General features: G+C 36.9%; 3 protein-coding genes, 1 long non-coding RNA gene and 1 pseudogene across 9 annotated transcripts in view; 3 read left to right on the top strand and 2 right to left on the bottom strand.

Annotated features, from left to right (window-relative positions):
• LOC104718711 overlaps positions 1-2432 on the top strand; it is a 2803-nt gene extending 371 nt beyond the window's left edge. The window contains exons 2-8 of one of the 5 annotated variants that reach the window (XR_756430.2): positions 522-575; positions 711-818; positions 969-1021; positions 1108-1160; positions 1275-1368; positions 1485-1544; positions 2163-2432. This is a non-coding gene — a long non-coding RNA (uncharacterized LOC104718711). The other 4 variants (XR_756429.2, XR_756432.2, XR_756431.2 and 1 more) reach the window with 4 other exon arrangements.
• LOC104718712 lies at positions 3095-9323 on the top strand. Of its 2 annotated transcripts, XM_010436502.2 has the most exons (19): positions 3095-3332; positions 3986-4288; positions 4386-4577; positions 4653-4736; positions 5207-5266; positions 5454-5498; positions 5602-5801; positions 6003-6410; positions 6683-6809; positions 6901-7098; positions 7191-7280; positions 7572-7634; positions 7748-7822; positions 7897-7947; positions 8029-8106; positions 8332-8466; positions 8575-8682; positions 8852-8917; positions 9014-9323. In XM_010436502.2, the coding sequence occupies exons 2-19, from the start codon at positions 3998-4000 to the stop codon at positions 9080-9082; spliced, it is 2340 nt and encodes a 779-aa protein (XP_010434804.1). In that variant the 5' UTR covers positions 3095-3332; positions 3986-3997; the 3' UTR covers positions 9083-9323. The 2 variants fall into 2 exon arrangements, 1 of the variants encoding a protein (XP_010434804.1); XR_756433.1 differs by lacking the exons at positions 8575-8682; positions 8852-8917; positions 9014-9323 and having other exon boundaries at positions 7748-7818; positions 8332-8384.
• Positions 9922-10784, bottom strand: LOC104720299 (annotated as a pseudogene).
• LOC104718710 (protein arginine N-methyltransferase 1.6-like) lies at positions 12460-16537 on the top strand. Its single transcript, XM_010436501.2, is given in 15 exon segments — positions 12460-12535; positions 12538-12802; positions 12923-13130; positions 13217-13342; positions 13470-13634; positions 13715-13833; positions 14052-14131; positions 14285-14559; positions 14728-14958; positions 15130-15203; positions 15294-15387; positions 15467-15616; positions 15696-15773; positions 15871-15967; positions 16236-16537. Coding segments are annotated over 15 exon segments (2151 nt in total). The 5' UTR covers positions 12460-12489; the 3' UTR covers positions 16379-16537.
• Positions 20583-22519, bottom strand: LOC104718709 (probable protein phosphatase 2C 55). Its single transcript, XM_010436499.2, has one exon. It carries the CDS (start codon positions 22259-22261, stop codon positions 20843-20845), a length of 1419 nt encoding a protein of 472 aa, XP_010434801.1. The 5' UTR covers positions 22262-22519; the 3' UTR covers positions 20583-20842.

Raw genomic sequence — 22525 nt, 5'->3', positions numbered from 1 at the left:
TGATTTTTTTTTTTTTTTTTTTTTTTTTTTCCCATTTGGATTACATGTTCAGTGAAATAGTCTCACATGAGCCCTCATACACAGTCTCCAAATTCTGATCTGAAGAGATAGATATTAGCCAAAACCTATTTAATTGAACGAATGCAGTACTTTTGCATAGAAGAAAGAAAAAAAAAATGTTTGGAAAGTCTACTAAAGCTTGAAATAGAGCTATTGAGATTATTAGGGCTTATCTTATCACTGCGGTGATCTTTTTGCATAGGAGTGTTAATTGAATTGCAATCTCACTTTAGCTGACAACTTAGATCGATTAGTTTAGTTGGATTTAAATAGAGGAAAACAGAAATTGATTGGCATGGGGATTTTGACTTGGGAGAGCAGGGGGATGCTCAATGAAAATTCATTTCTAAAGGTTCTTTGGTGTTTTTTTTTCTTCTTAGTTTATTGCTTGCTCCTCCTTTTCTAGTGGATAGAATCAAAATTAACACGTTCTGAGTCCTATCAGTGCACTTCATTTGTAGGTCTCGAGTCTTCCTTTATATATATATTCCTGCAAAGACGTCAGCTGAGTCAAAGTAAGTTTCATATTGCTTAATTTATTACACTCTGTTTCTCTTCAACATATCCTTTCTCTTCATTGTTTAATTGTGCTAGTTTAGTAACTCACTTGTTGAAATGATTTGTTGTTGCTGAAACGCTACCAAGAGAAGGAGATCTTAATTCCTCTTATAGTGGCCATAGATTTGCAGTCTATGGCTCCAATTGAAGGTGTTATCCAGGTTCAAGGGGACATGACTTATGCCCGGACTGCTCAAGTGGTAAAATTTCTTGATTCCTATCTCATACTAGATTTTTCAATATATATATATATATATATATATATATATATTTTCTATATCCTTGGGTATGCTTGGAGTTGTCTTTGTTTCTCTGGCTTACCCGTTTTCGTTTTATCTCAATGTCATTAGACACTTTGACGGCTGTAAAGCGGACCTGGTTGTCTGTGATGGTGCTCCAGATGGTAAAACAGCATATACAATGTCTGTTTCGCCGTTCAATTTTTACCATATGCTCTCACAATCACACGTTTAACAATTTGGTTCGCAGTTACCGGTTTGCATGACATGGATGAATTTGTCCAGTCCCAACTCATTCTAGCGGTAAGTTGCTTGATTCTGTTACAAGTGTGTGTCGTGTTAGTACAAAAATTAGCAGTAACTTGAAGTATATGATCATGACTACTAACAAATAACAAACAAACCTTTTTTTGACAGGGCTTAACGATTGTAACCTATGTTCTTAAAGAAGGTGGAAAATATATTGCAAAGATATTCCGCGGAAAAGATACAAGTCTCTTGTACTACTGAAGTAAGTTTAGATGCTATGCTCATGAATTTAACTGTCAAGTAAGTTTAGATGTTGTGCTCATAATATTTTACTGTCGCTTTTACTGATATATATAGTTTAATTCCTTTTATTTGTAGCTGAAGTTGTTTTTCCCAACTGTGACTCGAAACCGAAAAGCAGCCGCAATTCGAGTATAGGTAAAAGAATACATCTTTCACATGTGTATATATGATTTCATTACTCAAGGGTTTAATCATCAAAGATATGTATATGCTGCTTTTTTCTTTGAGTTTCTGATTGCATTTCTTTACTCTGTTTCTATTGAGGCTCAGAAGGTTTCAGTCCCCAATGAGTTACACAGCTAGTCTTGTATTACTTGTACTCTAAGCCTGTACAGGAAGTGTGGTACATTTTAACACAAATTGCAATTGATATGGACCCAATGTTAAGAGTTTTCTTGTATCAATGTCATAGACTCATAGGTATCTCCTCCGTTGATAGTAAAAACGAGAATCTCCTTTTCGACAGTTGAATAGCTTCTTTGCACTACCAATACCAGAGTCAGTAATGGGTGCGAGGTAGAGAGACTTAAGTAGCCTAATTTTTGGTGAGTGTGTGCATATATAACCTTAGGCTCATAACCACTTCAGACACACTATCTCTGCTACTATGACATATCAGTACCAAGACTGAAGAAGTGTTTTGGTAGCTGAAATCCCATTGGTTCCTACTTTGAATAGGCACACCAAAGTGATAATTTTGAGTAGAAGGGTATCATAGATGATTGCTAAAATTAGTTTGTGAAATTCCTGCAGGCGGTGATGGAAATCAAAAAGATGACAAAGAAGACTTGATGCAAAGATTCAAAGGTGGTTCCACGTCTCAATCTCAGATGCCCCTTTTGTCGTCTATCTATATGTGTGTATAGAGATGTTTCTACAGATAGAAAAAATGGAAAGGATGTAATTAGTGAGTGGAATCATTTATTATTGCTTCCTGCTCTCAGAGAGTTATTTATCCCCTAGCAACAGTTTTGTAAAAATGTTTTTGCAATTCAAGAGAGACCTTTGGAAGATGAGAACAAATGAAAGGACTCATTTGTGTGGTTATGATAAAAGCTGATCACAAACTGGTTTTTGTGGTTTTGATCACAATTCACAAACACGATTTTTCCTATTTTTTTGGTTATTAGAAAGATGATCACAAACTTGCTTTGCAGTCTCTCACTCATTCACTGGTTTTGAATACAAACACGATTTCTCCTTTTTTTGCAGTCTCATTCATTTAGTCTTGAAGAGGAGTAGAGTTTGTCCATAGATACTAGACTTTTTTGGGCCATAGCATACTTAAAATGTATAAGATACTAAAAATTGAGATTGTTTATGTGTGTTCAATTTTGATGTATCCTCGGTTTTTTTTGGTTCAGATTGAAAAGTTGCCATTGATTTTAGAGGCTGAAGAACTCTTGATTTTTATATATTTGTGAACAAGCAAAGCTATCATCATCGTAGAGAAGAGAAAGTAGTACAGTATGCAATTGGCCAAAATAGATAAAAAAATTTAGCAAAAAGAAGAAAGAAAAAAAAACGAAAGGGGTAGAAACGGTATTTCAACAGGCAAATTCCCACATTATGTCATGATTGGTCAAATAGTAGCATCAATTCATCACGACACAAAACGACAAAACTTCTTTTGTAAATATTATTATTATTACGAAGAAGAAGAAGAAAGAAAAGAAACTGACCGTCTCTTCTTTGGTCTCTCTCGACTCTCGCTGGTCGCAGCCTTTTTTTGGTTGTTGTAATTTCTCAAAAGAAAGACCCCTTCAAAGTTGAACCCACGAGGATCATCCTCCTCCTTGTTTGTTTCATGATAAAGCTCTGAAGAACCTTTAATTCCTAGGTCACTAAAGTTTCAATTGGTTTCTTCTCCTTCCTCCTCCACTTATGTCCGTTTTGTCTGCTTGACAAATAAGTTTTGCGTAGGTGAGATCTTCTTACCTTTTTTTTTTGTTATCTTCGTTTATCTGATTACTACTCTCTGTTTTCTCTAATTCCAAAAGTTACTTTTGTTTTATGTTCATAAGCTTATCGGATAGGTATCTTCAAATTCCGTATATATATATATATATATATATATATATATATATATTTTTTTTTTTAATTTGATACTTTAGCGATCTAAGGCTTTAAGGATTTTAAGAGGGTTTCAAGTCTCTAATAATTGAACAGATGGATTTAAGTTTCAGTCTTACCGACGTCGCTTTTTGTCCCTTTATGTTTTGTACTAATTCTTAATCAATCACTTAAAAAAGGCTTAATTTTGGTGTTATGATTTATATTGCAAGAGAGTTTCTCATCACCTACCTCCTATCACTGTCTTTAGATACCTCTGGAATAATAAGTTTTTTTTTTTCCCCCAATTTGAGTTTTCTTCTGTTATATTATCTCTTGTTTAACTCCCCAATATGGACCACCTTGGTCAAATTATATATAAAGCATGATCCTTTACAAAGTTTAGTCTCTCTTGTTTTTTAGGCAAGATTGTTTTAGTTGAATCACTTATTTATTTGGTTTGTATACTCACTCAATTGTGGTTGTTGTTACTGATGATAATGGTTATTATTGTCTTGTTGTAGTCAAAGTAAGTGATGGCCAAGAATGAGGAAGGAAGTGGTAGTCCGAGCTGGGGTGCTTCGTTTTTCATGCCCACCTCTGAAGATGTCGCTATGGCTTTTGCTGCTGCTGCTTCTGCTATTAACCCGCCAAGGCCTTCTGTTGTCTTTTCCTCCAAAGATGAAGGTAGTGATAGCCCTCTGGAGAGGCTACAAAGGCAGGTGTCTAAAGCGGTTAAAAACTTTTATGAAACTCCTAAAACCAAGAGTGTTATCTACAATCCTGAGGTTTTGACCAGCCAGAAGCGTCTATGGGCGAAATTTCAGGTGCGACTTATGTATTCTCTTTTAATGGAGAAGCAACTTATGTATTCTCTTTGATGGATATGTAAACGTTTTTTTAAAAATAACTTATTTCAAACAGGATCATAAACCACTAAAAGATCCATCAAGGCTTTTTGAAAGCGTTGTTGTGGTTGGACTTCATCCTAATTGTGATATTCAAGCACTTGAGAAGCAGTACATTGCACGAAAATCTGAAGGCTCTTCTGGAAGATTACGAAGTGCACTGGTATCTCAAAACCATTCCCGTGTAGAACCCAGTCTCGAACCACAGGTGATGTATCTTCTTTTTATATATTATTTCCTCATCTGCAAGCTTCTTAGTCTAAGTATTTTACTTTATTTTCAGGTCTTACTTGTGTACCCTCCCGATAAGCAGCCTCCAATTAAATACAAGGATCTTCATTCATTTTGCTTTCCTGGAGGCATTGAGGTGCTTAATTCATTTTTCCTCATTTCCTACCTATTTTGCTTCTCCGTTCTGCAATATGTAACTAATTTTCTGCTGCTCTATGGGTCAAACCTTAAACTCGAAACTGGTTTAGAATGTATATGTAGACATTTTAGAAACGTGTCTCGCGTTTCTGAGCTGAAATTTCCTCATAATGCATTGTCTAGTAATAGCGCATGATGGTCATAGTTTAAATTTTTATGTTGGTTCTCTATGTATGATACGTCGCTAGTACATAACAACTACTTTTAAATTCACACACTTTTGAAGCTCTTTTAAAGTGTTAGTATGCAAGTCTTTTTTTTCTGGTAGATCTCCCGTGATGACTAATTGTTTCTGTTGCATATTACCCTTGATGATTTACTAGACTGTATGTAAGAACAACATACTTTATATTCCTTCTTTTTACTTGTTATATCTTTTAAGTTCATACGGGTGGCTATTGGTTTCAGGTCCATGCTGTTGAGAGAACTCCTTCCATGAGCGAGTTGAGTGAGATTATTCTCAGTCAGGTACTTACCTGATGTGAAATGTGGATGTAAAGATTGATCTTTGTAGTGGATTCAGTTTAGTAATATTGGGAAAATATTTTGAATTTCATTATTGTGTCGAGTGCCAACTGCCAACTTCAATTCGAAAGCTAAGATTTATATATGAAAACATGCACTAATTTAAAATCTGGTGATGCTAACTTTGCAGGAACATCTTAGACCAAGTGACGTTTCATTTGTATTTAGGTTACAGGTAAGCATCTTCTTGGTCGAACAATCCCTCTTTGTTTTAAAACCTTTATTACATTATAGCTTCTCTATTTGGATGAGTCATTTCTGTGATATTGCCCCTTCAGGTTGCTGATAATTCGACTTTGTATGGATGTTGCTTACTAGTGGAAGAGATAGTGAACAAGCCGTCGAGATTGCTTTCCACGGTTTTGGACGAACAACCTGCTTGCTCATCATTAAGTCGCTATGTTATGACAACTCGCAGATGCTATTGCATCCTTACCCGACTGCCTTTTTTCGAATTGCATTTTGGTGTATTAAATAGGTATGTATTGAACTTCTGAAATTTTGTTTGCCTTCATGCAATTTAGATTATTCTAGTGTGACATAAACAGAATCTATCATGGCACGGATCTTACCATCCCACAAATGTGTTTGACTTGTATATTTCAAGAATTCCTTTAATTCCTTGTTGCAGTTTTCGCTTTTTGAAGGCGTGCTCACATTGATACTCCTTTTGATGTAGCATCTTCTTGGAAGAAAGACTGGAGCATTTGATGAGTGGCATCAGTTGTGCATCTTTAGAACCTCCGACAGATTTCAGCAATGAAGATAGCTTAAATGATTCATCATCCCAACAAAGAGACATTGGGGAGACAAAAGAACAAACTGTTGAAGCAGGTTCAGAACTCACTAAAGCTGACGAAATTTCTGATAATGGGACTTGTGAGGCGAATCAGAAAGTTGACCTCAACGTGGATCCAATAAAGAGAGATGTTGAGAAGACATCTGGTTTTGCAGAGTTTAACGACCATGTCGTCAAAGCTGATGATTCCTTAACACCTATTAAGCAAGGCATAGAAAGTTGTTTACCAGATCCTGGCCCACTGCTTCGGTGCCCTTATTTGGATGAGATCTCTGATTCTAGCACTAGGTACATCACCAAATCCTTTCCTTCATCTATTGGTCGCATAACAAGCAATCCTTTAACATGTCTGTTGGTTAGATATCTGTTTAAGATTTTTGGATTGTTTTTCATCAAGCTCTATTGCCTAACAGTACTCATGTCTTTACGATGATCTTTTTGACCATATTTGTAAAGTATTACCTGTTGATCAAAAGAATTTGTTGAGCTGAAACCTTAATTACAGTGCATTAGTGGTTCGACTTTCAAACTGCTGCAAAGCATATAACTTGCTTTTTCAGCTTTCAGGCTGCTCCTTGTGAGAGGAGGCATTCTAGGACTAGTGCAGATGATACGGAGACAGATGAAGCATCCTTTTCTGGTCAAAATGACACAAGCAGTAATTTTGATATCCTTGAGTGGGCAAAGGTTCGTCTACTTTGCTCTCTTGGAAGTTTCCTGTGTTGTGTCTGCCGTCATCATACTCCTAACACTCTTAACGTAATAAAATCTCTACCAGTCCAAAAAAAATGGGTCGTTGCAAATACTATGCGAGTATTACCAATTAAAATGCCCAGCAAGAGGTTCAACTATTACATTTCATCCTTTGGAGCATCTTCATCCGGTTGAATACCATAGACTTGATGAGGTGGCTCTCCATACTCATGGATCAGCCATTGACCTAAGATCATGCTGCACTAGTCTAGAACTCGCGGAGGTATTGTATCTGACAATCATATAATATGCTGCATTGCATATCTGAAACATATATATGACAGTCCCGAAACGCTTATCTTCCTTGGTCTTCAGGCACACAATGCGCTCATGGCTGAGGAAGAAGCAGCTGCACTATCTACATGGGCTGTTGCTTCGCTATGTGGATCACTGAGGCTTGACAATGTGATTTCTTGCTTTTCCGTATTTTCTTTTCATGACTTTGCGGTTTCTGTGATGCTGATTCGTAGTAATCTGATATTCTTGTTTTCCGGTGGTCTCATATGGTTTTCATATGCGTTATATGCTTCGTTTCTTATGATGTTGCTAATGCATTATTTCTTTGGTGACTGCCATTGATTTTTTCTACTGATGCTGCCATTGATTTTTTCTACTGATGCTACCTGAATATCTCCTGATGCTACCTGCATTTGGACAGAATTACCTGAAAATCTGATATTACCCTTTTCTTTGCAGGTCCTGATGATCCTATCAGGAGCACTACTTGAGAAACAGATTGTGTTTGTCTGCTCTAATTTGGTAAAGCACATACTCTGTGACATCATCTATTGAGTCAACTGTTTCAATCTTTAATACTGCATGTTCCTCTTAACTTATTTGTGTTTTTTTGGTCTTTTATGTGAAATACACAGGGAATCTTAGCAGCATCAGTTCTATCAATTATCCCAGTAATCCGTCCATTTCGGTGGCAGAGCCTTTTAATGCCGGTATTATCCTGCATTTTCAACTGCTGCTTTTCAACTGAAAACCTGTAGGATTAATGACTGGCCTTGATTTCCAGGTTTTGCCAGATGATATGTTGGAATTTTTGGACGCCCCAGTCCCATACATAGTGAGTTTGTGATCATGATTCCTATGTTATAAGATCTGTATCATAATTCTTTATGTTGCTTAACAAGCTAGTTCATTCTAGGTTGGGGTAAAGAACAAGACAAGCGAAGTTCAATCAAAACTAACAAATGTTATCGTAGTGGATGTTCTTAAGAACCAGGTCAGTTTCTGTCTTTGCCCAATTGCCATCATTATCTCCTGTTACCGGCTTTTTTTATGTTCTTCTGAAAATGCAAAATATCCTTCTTAGCAACATTTCTGATAACAAAGCTTTGTATATCATGAGTTCCTTATACATATGATTTATTGAAACTGCTACATATCTTCCTTGGAAAATTACTAGCACCTGCACATGTTCACAGTCTATATTCTAATGACATTTCAGGTTAAGTCACCAAGTATGCCTCAGCTGCCTCAGTATCGAGACTTATATAATGCGCTAAGTCCTTATCATTCAAAGCTCGTTGGAGAAAGCTATCTAGCAAAGAAAAGACCAGTATATGAATGTACTGATGTGCAGGTCTCTGACGCTCTTTCTTGTGTCTATTTTCTTTCTGTTCTCTAGGGATTAGCCATGTCACGTGCTATTTCTAACCACTTGTCATCAATTGTGTTTGATTATCCACAGGTGGATGCTGCAAAAGGCTTCCTGGGTGTCCTAAGGTCGTACCTGGATTCCCTTTGCTCTAATCTGCAGTCACACACCATAACAAATGTGCAATCCAACAACGATAAGGTTTTTTTTTTTCATCTACAACTAAAAGATCTCCAGCCTAAGGCGTCTTTCTTATGGCCCATTCCTTAGTTTTAGAATAGATATGTTTTGCGTATCCTCTTTATCAACTTTAGACATCACGCAAGTATATTATTATGTTAAGCTTAAAGTTGTCCTTTCTTTCTTTCAGGTATCACTTCTCCTGAAGGAAAGTTTCATCGACTCCTTTCCTAGTCGACAGCGCCCGTTCATGAAGGTTTGCATTCACATTAGATGCCTTCATACTCAAAAATAGTTTCCATAAGGACTGAACTTTGCTGACTGTATGGCTTATATGATATGATGCGACCAGCTATTCGTGGATACACAACTCTTTTCTGTACATACAGATCTCGTTCTTTCCTTTATCCAGAAGCTATAGGAAGACTACATGTATACGCATTGCTGATGAGAAGACAACACCGCTCAATAGAAGTGCCGTCGACTCTGTATTTGTAAATTACTGTTTTGAGAAAATTGTCTAGGGAAAAAGACTTCCGTAGATGAGGAATTTGATAGAGAGATGAGACAACCATCATCGTCTTTGTATCCTTCATACACAAACTTGTGTTTTTAAGTTTTTAACTCTTGAAATCGTAATAGTAACCATAAGATCTTTTATTTGTGCATAAGATGTAGATGTAGAAACACCATTTAAATACCATTTTTATAAGTACAACATATATATATAAGCTTGCAGAAGGGGGAATATGTGATTTAGTACCATTAGGATCCGTGCCAGGGAGAAAGCCGTGACGACGAGCCGTGCAATAGCTACCTACATATACATACCACAAAGAATAAAAGAGAGCGTAAACATTTTCAGTAAACTATACACATATATAGTTCACAATTAAAAGTTTGTGTATGAAATATATACCAAATTATGGAAAGTTATTGAAAACAACAGACCGAATTGAATAATAAAATTACCTTCGCTGTAGATAACGAAATTCATTAATTTTCCAACCAATACTAGTTGGACACGCGTTGTCCTCTGAACCAATTAACTTTCTTTTAAGTTGAAATCAATACAGCATTTATTAACTACAATCGACGTCAGATTTGTGTATATTAGACACTAATAATTACGAATTACCGAAGTTTGATGTAAACTTTAGAAAGATAGTTACAAAATTTAATAAAAGAGTAGACTAGTCCCAACAACAAATGGGAAGACCCCCTTCGCTCATTCATCCTCGTAGCAATTTTATTGAAAATTCAACAGAAACAAATATTATCAATGAATTTCTAATCTCTTTGTTGTCTTTCTTCTCTTTGTTGAATCAGATTTACGATATGAGTGCTAACTCCAACAATTTCAGTTAGTGCCTTCTCTCAAGACTCACCATGATTAGTTGAATTTGATGGATCTCCATTACGACCGGATTTAGCTCTTTTCCTAGTAGGTAACTTTGGTTTAACAGAGACTTCATTCACCTTGTCGTCATTCTCCAAATCATCTCTTGCTTGAAGATCATCATCTTCGACTTCAAAAGTTTCAGCATTTGAATCACCACCAAGTCCAAACGTGTTGTTTCCCTTTGCTATAACAGTTTCAAAAATCAATTGCAAATCCTCAAAATCTTCGAAAGTGTTGGTCCTCAGGTTTTTATGCCTTGGATGCCCCTGAAAAAACATCATACATTAATTATTATTTATCAATCATGATTAAAATATATTTAAAGTTGGGAAAGTTAACCAAAGGAGAGTTACCAACAAGTAGGCTGCCCACACATCATCTGGAGCTGTAAATTGTTTTATGATGGGATCCCATCTAAAACCAGAGCTAAAGCGTAAGAGTTCAGAATACACATTATATTCTCTCCTTAGAGAATTCATTGACTAGGAGAGAGAATTCATTGACTTAAGTAATTAGTGTAAGTCTTATTGCATTTAAGCTTTTTATTTAGCATTGGTAGTATCTTTGTCTCTACCGTAGCTTTACTTATCGAACCGTTTTTGTCACGCCACCCCCGTTTGATAGCTTCAACTAATATAGCCTGCAACTCTTGACTCTCTTCATATGTCCAAGTATGGACCTTTCTTAGTTTTTGCTTTTGTGTGGGACTCTTCTCCTGCATTGATTCTAAAGAGAAAGAAACAAAAAAAAAACATATGGAAATGACTTAACATGGGAATGTAAATAATTATATAAAACTGAAACAGAGAATTTACGAAGGATGACTGTGGTTTTCTTCAAATTGTTTTTGTCAGATGATATTTGTTTGTTTTGCTTTTGAGAAGTGAAAGGATCTCCAATATTATATAGGAGAAGAATCATTGTAACAAATACTACTTTTTAGGGATTTTATGATATATAGTTGATAAGAGCATATGGTAATTTCAAATTTGAAAACAAACATGCTAGAATATCCATATTTATCAGCTTATCCGATACATGAGAACACAAACTTCACACTAATCTTTCGAATATCCATAAAGAATATTTAGTCAGTAACACTTTTACCAAATCACAGTCTGAATTAAAACAAATACTAATAATGTTCCTCTTTTAATAATAATAGTCTCACTTTCAATATCTCGATGTTTAAAAGACGTATGCTCTGTACGCAATATCCAATTAGTTTTGAGAACAAAGAGATCGAAGTAAAAGATGTAAATCACATACGAATACATGACTCTATTTGCAAAAGTTTTGAAATCAATGCATCATGTAAGAGAGGAGACAACGACATCGACCGAAAGCATGGTTGGAATCGAAATAACGCAGCAGCTTGAGAAACAGTACAAAAGAGAGAGAGAGCCTGTTCGGATTCATGTCGCTAGCAACAACAAGTAGCGACAAAAAAATGCTTTATAATAATAAGTTTTTGGAAGGCAATATCTGGGAAGAGTATACAACGCCAATGTTAATATCGGACACGCTGCGACTCACCAAGTCGCCGAGAAAACTAGCGACACCCGTTATAGTTAGAATCAAATAATTAATAAGTGTCGCTGTAAAGTATCGTCGATTGCCAGTGATGAATGACATGACGTTGAATTTTTTGGTCGCTCACCTCAATCCCGCGACAAGAAAAAGAACCTTCAAACCAGCCGCACCACCGCTGTAAGAATCGTACTGAAGAACTTGCATGAGTTTTCTGGCCTTTTTTTATTATTATTTCGTTCAAAGTACTATCCAAATCCTACCTTAAAAGCTCAGACTTTTTTCTTCACAATTTGCACTAACAATTTCTTTAACATTCTAGTTAAATCTAGTTGCTATTAAAAAATACATAACATCCAATAACACTAGAATTTAATAGCAATGAAAAGTTAACGACTTGAATAACAATAGATTCCGAAATAATTTAAAAGACTACTTAAAAGTACTTAATCTAATAACAGATGAATTTAAAAGACTTGATAAAAATTTTAATCCAATAACTCTGGAATTCAAATGTCTACTAAATTCTTTAACATTCTCGCCTCCAATACCTCCCCCGTAATAACTTGAAAGTATATAGCAAGTTTCTTACTATTAAGCAAATTAGTAACTCGAAAACTGGGATTTCGATTTCTCAGAGTTGGTGCAATGGGAAAGTTGTTGTTGTGTGAGTTCTTTCCATCTTAACCCCCACAAATATTTTGTATTGATGATTTAACCCCTCAATTCCTGTAACAGTTTTGTTTCTCAATAGATTCAGAGGTAAGAAATTTTAATTTTCAAAACTATGGGGTTTAATTACAATAAATAGAATAGTATGAGGACCTAAATCAACAAAACAAACATAAACAAAGGCCGGAGAAACTCCTCTCACTACGACGACTAAAACGGCGTTAATGTCGTCGGCTCTGTCTTCACTTCTTCCCAAAACCTTTATCTCCTTCGGACTCGCCTCAGAAGCTCCGTCTTCTCTGCTCGAACAATGAGCTCTCAGTCTAGTCAACGCGTCTTCCAGCTCAGACAAGACCCACTCACCGGCGAATCCGAGTGGGTTGTCATCGAAGACAATGACCAACCGGGAACATCCTCAGACGGCCTCCTCGCCACGACGTCGTATCTCGACATGCTTAATGATACTCGCCGCAACAGAGCTTATCGTCTCGCCATTGAGAGAACGGTCACTCAACCTTGCCATGTCCTTGACATTGGGTACTTCTTCTCATTTTCCATTATTCAAGATTAGTGTGTCCCTTTTATAAACCACTTAGATTGAATTGATTTTGACTTGGAGAATGTGAGATTTGTGTGTGTGTGTGTGTGTGTTAATAGTGCTGGAACTGGGTTGTTATCGATGATGGCTGCGAGAGCAATGGGAGAAGAAGGAATAGTGACGGCGTGTGAGTCCTACTTACCGATGGTTAAGCTTATGAGGAAGGTTTTGCATAAGAATGGGATGACGAAGAACATTAACCTTATCAACAAACGATCTGATGAGATTGAAGTTGGATCAGGCATTGCTTCACGAGCTGACGTTCTTGTGAGTAATTCAAAGATCCATACTTTTTTTTCAGTGTGAATTTCAGACGAAATATAAGTTTCTTTCATTGCTCTTCTTTCATTTAGGTAAGTGAAATATTGGACTCTGAGTTACTTGGTGAAGGTCTGATCCCAAGTTTGCAACATGCTCATGACATGTTGCTCGTTGACAATCCAAAAACAGTGCCATACCGAGCTACTACTTATTGCCAGGTTCGTTTCTTGATCTATCATGAGCTCTTTTGTCCTTGTGTTTTTATCGGAATTTGTGGTTTGTCTTCATTGTTTATCTTGAGTGCCTGATTGAATCTCTCTGCTTCTTTTTCTTTACAATGTGAAGCTTGTTGAAAGTGAATTCTTATGTAACATGCACAATCTACGAAATAACGAGGCTAAAATATCTGATGGTGTTCGTCTAGTTCCTCCTGGCTTAGAGAGTCTATTTGGTATCAAGTCACAACAGTATAGCATGCATGTCGATGCTATTGAGAAAGATATCAAACTGGTACTACTATCCTAAACTTTCCCTTGCAGTTTTGCAATAAGCGTTTTTAGTTTATACACTCAGTTCATATATTCATCCAGTTGTCAGACCCCGTCAAAGTATTTGAATTTGACTTTTGGAAACGGCCAGAAAGTAATGGAGAGCTTGATGTGCACATAGAAGCAACAACCGCGGGTAGTGTTCATGCTATAATTTCATGGTAATATGTCCTTTACTGTCTTTCTTCTTTTCCTTTTTGGGGCGTTTTAACTGCTTATATCTTCGCAATAGCGGTGTAGTTAGTTCTCTACAATGAAAAAAATACTTTTTCTTTTTGGTGATGCATATATATGCTAAGATGTCTAGGCAAAGGGCTCAAGATCTGTCCTGTTTTCCCAGTATGATATGAGGAATCGTTTTTTTTTTTTTTGGGTTCAGGTGGGTGCTGCAGCTTGATAGTGAAGGAACAATCTTCTACTCTACCGCTCCGAGATGGATAGATTCAAGTCCTGAGATAGGTGAATTATACCTTCCTGTGTAATTTATGTGTAGTTACTGGTTGTAGAGGAATCCCTTTTCTCCACAGACTTGCATTACATTCAGCTCCATTGGGATCCAAGATGTCTTGATCTCATTTTTACCAATTCTGATTTTGTTTTTTACTAATACAGGTGTTAGGGAATGGTGTGACCACTGGAAACAGTGTGTTTGGTTTACTCCAGGAGCAGGTGTGTCCTTATCCAAAGGAGAAAAGGTTAATTTGCATGCTGCTCATACTTGTACTAACATCTTGTACAATCTGAAGAAGACTCAAAGCTTGACACATGAGATGACACACTCTCCTTTGAGTACTGGAGATCTACACCTCACATTGTCACCCGAAAGAGTCGCAATATATGGTGATAGTAGATACAGGCAATCCATGTTTGAGGCCACAAGAAACGCTGTACGTTCTAAACTTCTTTGTCTGTCTTACGTTTACAAAGTATTCCTCTGAAAACTGCACAAGGTTGTGGTGATATTTTGACTTGTTGATGCTAATGAAGAAAAACACTATACTATTTCTCTTCTACATTCCAGTGCACACTTTAATGGTTCTTCTTCTCTTTTCCAGTTACAGGGCAATTCTAATCCACAATGTCTCGTCATTGATGATAGTCTTCTATTACCACTTATGGCTCTGCATGCCTCCAACAGATCACGGGTGATATCACTGTCACCTGGGCTGCAAGAGAATGCTGCCAGATACTTTGAAGCCGTTGCTGATTCAAATGGTTTTTCAAAAGATCGTTTTGAATATTTCAGAGAAGTAAAGTCAAAGTTGGCCGAAGCGTATCCAAGCAAGGTACACTTTCACAAGATGTACTTCATATTCAAAATTCATATAAAATTATGGCTTGTTGTTGGACTCTTGAAAAGTTATGTCCCTTTCGTTCAGTCCTTGTGCTTAGTCATCCAATTTTCTGAATGATTTTTGGGTTCCATTTTGATAAGTGTCCCTATGCTTTGTCGACAGATTGATCTGCTGATTGGAGAGCCATATTTCTACGGGCTTGAAAGTGGGCTTCCGTGGCAGAACCTTAGATTCTGGTAAATGTTGCTATTGAGTTGGTCATTTAGCTTTGTCAAAGAAGCCAGTTTGTTAACAATAGCCTGATTCTCTTTCTGGTATGCGTGAAGGAAAGACAGAACTCTTTGTGATTCTGTCCTGTCAGAAGATGCAGTGGTAATGCCGTATAAGGGAGTTTTGAGAGGTTGTGCTATGTATCTTCCTGTAAGTACTGTATCGTTTCTTAGCAAATATTAAACAGAGAGTGTTTGCTTCTATATTTATTAATTGGCTTCTGGTGCAGGATCTTTGGAAGAGCCGCTGTTGCCTTGGTAGTGTAGAAGGGTTTGACCATGCTCTGGTCAATACAACCTTAGGGGGGTGCGGTGATCTACCTACTGGTAAAGACAGTCCTTGTTTGCCCTTTTTTATCTGGCAATGTGGAGAGACAAAGGTAAACACAATTCTTAGATTTATGTATTGACGAACGTTGGGAAATGTAAAGATTGTTCCTTTTCTTGGATTTTTTTCAGAAACTTAGCAAGGAATTTACAGTCATGGAGTTTGACTTCACCAAGCCCATCACAGGTCCATGTTCTGGGGAAGTTGAGGTATGTCTGTTGGAGATTCAGATTCATGCAGTTTTGCATCATTAGTACAAATAACTTGGATTAATGATGTTAAGAAATGCTTTTTACTTGCAAACAGATGGAGTTTATAAAATCTGGTGTATGCCATGGAATCGCATTGTGGATGGATTGGGTGATGGATGAGGAAAACTCAACCGTGATCTCAACAGGACCAGGTACAATACTCACAACTCTTTGCACTGGCCAATCATTTATTGCTCTTAAGGGGATCGAAATAGTTGTTGGCTAATGCTTACGGTTACCCTGTGATTTGGATTTAATTTGACAACTAAAGGAAGTTGCTGATGGATTGTCCTTTAATGTGTTTTAGCAAAGGACTGGCTTTTCCAACATGTTAGTTTCAGGGATTGCATGATCTATAGGGTGAATAATTAGCAGTTATGAGATTAAAGCAAACGTTTTGATTAAATTGTCTGCGTACAGATGAAAGGTATTGGAAGCAAGGAGTGAAGCTACTAGAGAAACCAGTCACAGTGAGAGTGGAAGGTCCCTCATCCATAGGAATCCAAGCGTCCTTAAATTTATCTTCAAACAGCGAGCTCATCATCACACATACTCTCTCTTGACTATTTTTGTAAGACCATTTTCAACTTATGTCTGAATAGCTCTCCGATCCTGTTCGACTCTTTTTTTTTAGCCAACGAGGAGGCCTAAGTTCAATAGTTAAAAAGTATAAGCTTTACAAGTAGATCCTTCTCCATTGATTGATAGTTATGGTTCATTAATTGATGTTAAAGATCAAGATCATGCGCTTAAACGTGTACTAAATTAAACTTAAATTACGATGAGAGAACTTTGACCGTCAGTGCAGGTATGTTAGTTGGAGATTCAAAAGTTTACATACACAGTTTGCAGAGGCATCAGTAGTAGTACAAATCACATGTAGAGAAACACTCTAAAGAAAAACTTAAGACCTGACTAGTTCTTTCTTTTTTGTTCCGACTGATTTTATAAAATAAAAGCATTTCCACAATATCAATGTAACCTGTATAAAAAGTAAAAACAGAGCAACAACCGTAAACAGAGCAATGACCCGACTAGTTCATGACTTTGATTGACAACTTCTCTTTCTTTCTTTCTATTTTTCTTTTAGGGTTATTATATTTGAAAACACAATCCGGGTGATAAAGAAAAAAACCTAATCTTACTCCACATAATCACATAAAAGAAAAAAGAGAAAAACCTAATCATAAAACATTGAAGTCTAAACATATTACTAATATAATAGCTCTTAGGTCCTAAATAAACAACATAATTAAAAAAAACTCTATCATATTTATGAGAAATGTACACTCTAACACACTTTAAGTTTCTCAATATCATTCTATCACACTTTTTAAACACGATTTGATTTGATTTTGCTAGCTTATTTTGTCCATCATTCTCATCCACACATATAAATGTTTTCTTAGCGAAAATTTTTACAACACTGTTTTTTTTTTTAAATTTCCAAAATTTTATTTTATTTCTTGTTTATTGTATCTTTTTATACATGTCATAATCATAATTAACCGTCTACCAATCAACAAACGAATGTTTAATAAAAATGGATTATTAAAAAATACAATTCTATACCTAAAATGGATGTTAAAAATAAAATGTAGAGAAATAATAACTATAGTACAATGTACAAAAAAATCTTACTAGATTAACAACTACATTCGGAAAAAATACTGGAGAAAGAAGATAGAAAAAGAGAAAAATAAGAAATGAAAATAGATGTAAAAGAGAGAAAGGTCATTTTTCTAACGAGAGATCAACTTCTGGTTTTGTAAAATGGGAGCACAATCATCATTAGAATAAGGCTAACTCATATCTCAAAAGTGTCTCAAATGAATAAAACATAGAAAATATGTGTTAAAGTGTCTTTCTCCATATTTATTACCGAAGTGTAAACATATACTAGTATAGTAGCTATTAGGTCCAAAAATAAACAACATAATTAAAAGACTCCTCTCATAATAAATCATTTAAGTAACCTAATATTTTGTTCTCACTTCTCGTTCTCCTCGGCCTCCCGTCTCTTTCATTTCTTTCCCTCATCTTTCCTCTTCGATTCTTTCTCCACTTCTTCTTCATTCTTCTCTTCCATGATATGGTAGAATTTTTTTGATCTCAAAATCATGTCGTCGATGGTGTATGTGTATTCTTTAGGATACACAAGCAAGTTCACCCTCTTCCATACCCTCAACTTTATATGGATATCGCCCACTGAAGACCTTATCGATTGCTCCTACGAGGAGATCCTTCCATCTCTTTTCTTTCATGTACAAAGCTCCCTAATATGGTAGGTAAAACTCTTCCTTCATGCATGCAATCACAACATCAAAGAGGCATACATCGTTGTTAAACTTAAGCGTAAGATATTTTTCGCCTATTTCTTCTTTCTCTTCTTTCTCACTGATCTTCTTCACCACATTATGCCCTCTGCTTTGACCACATTTGATCAAACTTTTGGACACCCCAACATCCTTAAACTTGAAAGAGAGATTTCCTACCGCTTCTGAATCTCTCTCAAGTCCTGAACCACCCACAAACCCCCCCCCCAAGAAAACTGGATGATGCAATTTTTGAAGGATGCATTTTGGAAATTTTGAAAGAAGTTGTTTTTCTTAAGAAAGTTTTGAAAAACACGTTTAAGCACATGGACCATCTTTGAAGGATGCATCCTTAAATTTTGAAAGGTTTTGGTACAGGTATGTGTAAGCACGTCGACCATCTTCCATACCCTCAATTGTAAAAGGATGTCGTAGGATGCATTTTGAAAGAAGTTGATTTTGTTAAAAAAGTTTTGAAAGAAGATGATTTTTTCTAAGAAAGTTTTGAAATAAGTTGATTTTGCTAAGAAAATTTTGAAAGAAAGTTGATTTTTTATAAGAAAGTTTTGAAAGAAGTTCATTTTGCTAAGAAAATATTTAAATAATTTGATATTTTTCTAAGAAAGTTTTGAAAAAGTTGATTTTAGTAAGAAACTTTTGAAAGAAATTATTTTATTCTAAGCAAGTTTTGAAAAAGTTTGAGTTGAAAATGAGTTTTTAATGTGAAAATGTGAAAACCGGTCGTATAACATGTGTAGAGTTATGATACTTATTGTACATTGATTAAGATGCAACAAAATTAGAATCGGTGGATCAACATTAGATACTTATGATACTACCTTTTCTGTCTTAACTTAGCAAAATACCATTGGTTAATTAGCTTTTGCAGACCCGCTCAAAGCAACTCCGAGTGGATCAACATTAGAATCGAAAACCCCTGCTTCAACTCCTCCCGAGTCATGTTCTCCAAGAAAGATGGCATGTTTCGCATACCCGCATCTGGAGGCCACCTCATAGGATCATGGGATCTCGTGAACCACATTCCAAAGTTCTAGAAGCTGCGATTTGAAAACCTTCCTGAGCTGACCAAGACCAAACGCGAGCTTTTGCATTCGTGTTGCCCCAGCGAACACTTGGTGGAGTCGCCAACAACCGGTGAAACTTTCTTGGTTAAGTTGTTCAGGAAGGCCATTAACATCATCCACCCTGTTGCTCCCATATTGGATTCAGAAGGTTTGAAAACAACAGCGTTGATGGTGTTCAAGCTTGACCAAGAAGGAAACGCTGTTTACACTCAAGACATTGGAGACCTCTGCATTTTCCTCTCAATTTCTGAACCTTTCTGTGTCCCTGCTAGCTCCTTTCCCGGGGTGTCCACTAACTGCGTCAAACTCTATGACTCCTACGAAACCGGGCATGTCGATCTGGCTGTAGGCGAATACAGTGGTGGTAATTCTGCATTCAGAACCCCTTTCTTTTTTCCACCTCAACATATATAGACTAGTTGTTTCGAATTTAGTGAGTCTTTGTTTTTTTTTCTCTTAACCTATCAAAACATTTAATCTATTTTATGGATGGTGTTCTCTGTTGCGTAATTTCATTTGAGGTGATATTCTCTTTTTTGTCCGGTTGTTGAGTAAACTATATATGCATATGCTCTTGGGATCTTTTTGTTGCTTTTCAATGTGAACAAGTTACTTAAGCACTTCTGATCAGATCAGGTTGACATGAATCTGAATTTGTATTATTGTGATAATATATTCTTGATATATATAATATATATAGCTCCAATGGGACCAACGATCTCGTTTTACCCGTTTTGGTTTTCCTAATACGGGTGTTAGGAACTGGTGGTGTGACCATTAGAAACAGTATGTTTTTGGTTAACTCCAGGAGCAGGAGCAGGTGCAGGTGTGTCCATTATTATCCAAAGGTACATTTGCGCATACTTGTACTAACTAACATCATGTACAGTCTGAAGAATACTCAAAGCTTGACAGATGAGATGACACACTGAAGATCTACACCTCACATTACCAACCGAAAGAGTCGCAATATTGGTGACAGTAGATGAAGACAATCCATGTTTGAGGCTACGAGGAAAGCTGTAGTTGGTTCTAAACTTATGTGTGTCTCACATATACAAAATATACCCTTCAAAAATTGCTAAGGTTGTTGGTAATATTTTGGCTTGTCGCTGCTTGATTGCAATTAAGGAACAATACTCCACTCCATCGTAAGTAAATTTTATTCATATTTGTTATGTTACTTTATCTTTCTCAGAACAAATTGACTCGTAAGTTGAGACCTAACCCCTTTTTTGGTCAACTTGAAGGGCTAAGCTTAACTATAAGATGTTAAAAACTTTAGCAAAACAAAATCATGATTGAAGCCACTTCGACGGATTTATTAATTGGATTGGATAGAGAAGAGAGAAATTAAAAGTCTTAAAAAGGTAAAACATGTGACAAAAAAGACTCCACTGGCTTTTTTACTGTGGGCGTGTTAACAGATTGAGTGAGTCGGTGGGTGTGAATCAAGGACTAATCCAACTCAAGGACTCTTTCTCTTTTATTTACATATATATAAAAAAAATCAAATATAATCAGAGGAGAATGCTCACAAACCACCACCAAACAAAACAAGAGAGGTCTCTGCAAAACACAAACCTTAAAAACTCAATACATCAACACGTCTCTAATTGTCTCTTCATCAACGTTTTCCTTCTTCTTTCGAAGCCGCCACATAAGAGACAACAACTGTAATGTCATCAAGCTTACCTCCGTAGTATCTAAAGCCAGCATCTTGTGCTGCTGTCGAGAATGGAGTTTGTCTGTTTTTGTCCTGTGCTCTTTGGCGAGCCAATGCTGCAATCTTCTGTGCTGTTACTTGAGGATCTATGTTGGCTCTCACCGCATGAACCACTATGGCTGTGATCTCGTTGTTGTACAGGTTGTCGAACAACCCATCCGTTCCAGCTATTATGACGTCTCCCGGAGCGACAGCGACAGTAAAAACCTGACCCGAGCTTGGCAAATCGCCGTTTCTTCCACTCTCCAGCTGATAGGTGAAGTTGAAGTCATGCTGTTGAACCGGTGAACGGAACACCGTGTGCCCTTCACGGACTACCATGAACCCGCTATCTCCTAAGTTGATTGCATTAAGTCCTTGGTTGGTTAAGGCTATGATGCAAGCTGTTGAAGACCCTAGTGACTTTGTGCTAGTGTGAGCCTTTTCCAACACTCTTGCTGGATCAATCGACCCTTTAGGCTCGTCTTGGATTGCATTCACTGAGTTAGACATAAGCTCCCGAGAGTAGTAACCTGCATCAATACCAAGCTCTGCCCAACCTCCCACACCATCTGCCACGCCCAACGCTTGCTCCTCTGCACAGATAAAGTGAGCATCCTCTCCCCCAGTAGCCTCTTTATCAGGATGCGGTAGATAACACGACCCCGAGACAAGCTTCAGAGGCTTAGTACAAAGCTTAGCCGCTACAGAATCAGAAGAATCTCTAACCTCTTCCTCAGTGACAGAGTTATCAAGCGAGACATCAGGAGCATTCCCAGCTGATAAACGATTAGATAGTGAGCTATGCAAGCCTCTAAATCCCAATCCTCTTCTTTGGTGATTCATGCATATCCATCTCTTGGCACCTCTATAAGCAAAATACGCATAGATCGTAGACTTTTCAGAGTGATCTTTCCCTCTGAGTCTCATACTGATTCTTCCACGGTTGGGACCGTCTCCACATACCATACCAACACCAAAACGCTTCGAAACAAGAAGATCAGAATGACGATCCGCAAACAAGGATTTAGAACCTAAACTAGCCATTGATTTCCCCGGAGCCTTCGCACTGGGGTCCGAAAGCAAAAGATCAATGTGATATCCACAGACCTGAAAGGCTGGACCAGATACAGAAGGAACAGAGAAAGTTCGAGAAACAGCACCAACGACAGAAAGGTTCCTCCTTTCGTTAATCAAAAGCAAATCAGAGCTCGCAGGTTCTAGAGACCCGTTAGGGTTAGTAAACCTAGAGTGCAATCCCCTATAACCCCCAAACCCTAAATTCGCTAACCCAATCAAAATCTTAACTTGTTTCTGAAGACCTTCTCTCACAGTTAACATCTTAAGCACAAACTCGAAACCCAGTAATAATTATAACCAGAGATATAGATAAGATCATATCTTCCTAAGCATCACTATTTTTTTGCGTCGATTGATCCAACACAGACCCACAAAAGGCAGAGCTTCAAATCCAAAGACGAATTCGGAACTTACCAAAGAACAAAAATCTTCTCTTTTTTCACAACCCTTCAGGCTTCAGAGCAGATAATGCGAAGATAAAAATAGGGGAAACCAAAAAAAAAAAAAAAAAAAAGAGAAAAAGAT

This window comes from Camelina sativa, chromosome 10, assembly GCF_000633955.1.
Source record: "Camelina sativa cultivar DH55 chromosome 10, Cs, whole genome shotgun sequence".
Lineage (NCBI taxonomy): Eukaryota > Viridiplantae > Streptophyta > Magnoliopsida > Brassicales > Brassicaceae > Camelina > Camelina sativa.
This window is presented reverse-complemented; position numbering and strand designations above follow the sequence as displayed.

Excerpts from the sequence above, each read along its gene's own strand:
- LOC104718712 (XM_010436502.2), top strand. The coding sequence starts at position 3,998 with ATGGCCAAGAATGAGGAAGGAAGTGGTAGTCCGAGCTGGGGTGCTTCG. Across the intron at positions 4,289-4,385 it reads GTCTATGGGCGAAATTTCAG|GATCATAAACCACTAAAAGA; the intron begins GTGCGACTTATG and ends TATTTCAAACAG. Across the intron at positions 8,683-8,851 it reads TGCAATCCAACAACGATAAG|GTATCACTTCTCCTGAAGGA; the intron begins GTTTTTTTTTTT and ends TCTTTCTTTCAG.
- LOC104718709 (XM_010436499.2), bottom strand. The coding sequence starts at position 22,261 with ATGTTAACTGTGAGAGAAGGTCTTCAGAAACAAGTTAAGATTTTGATT.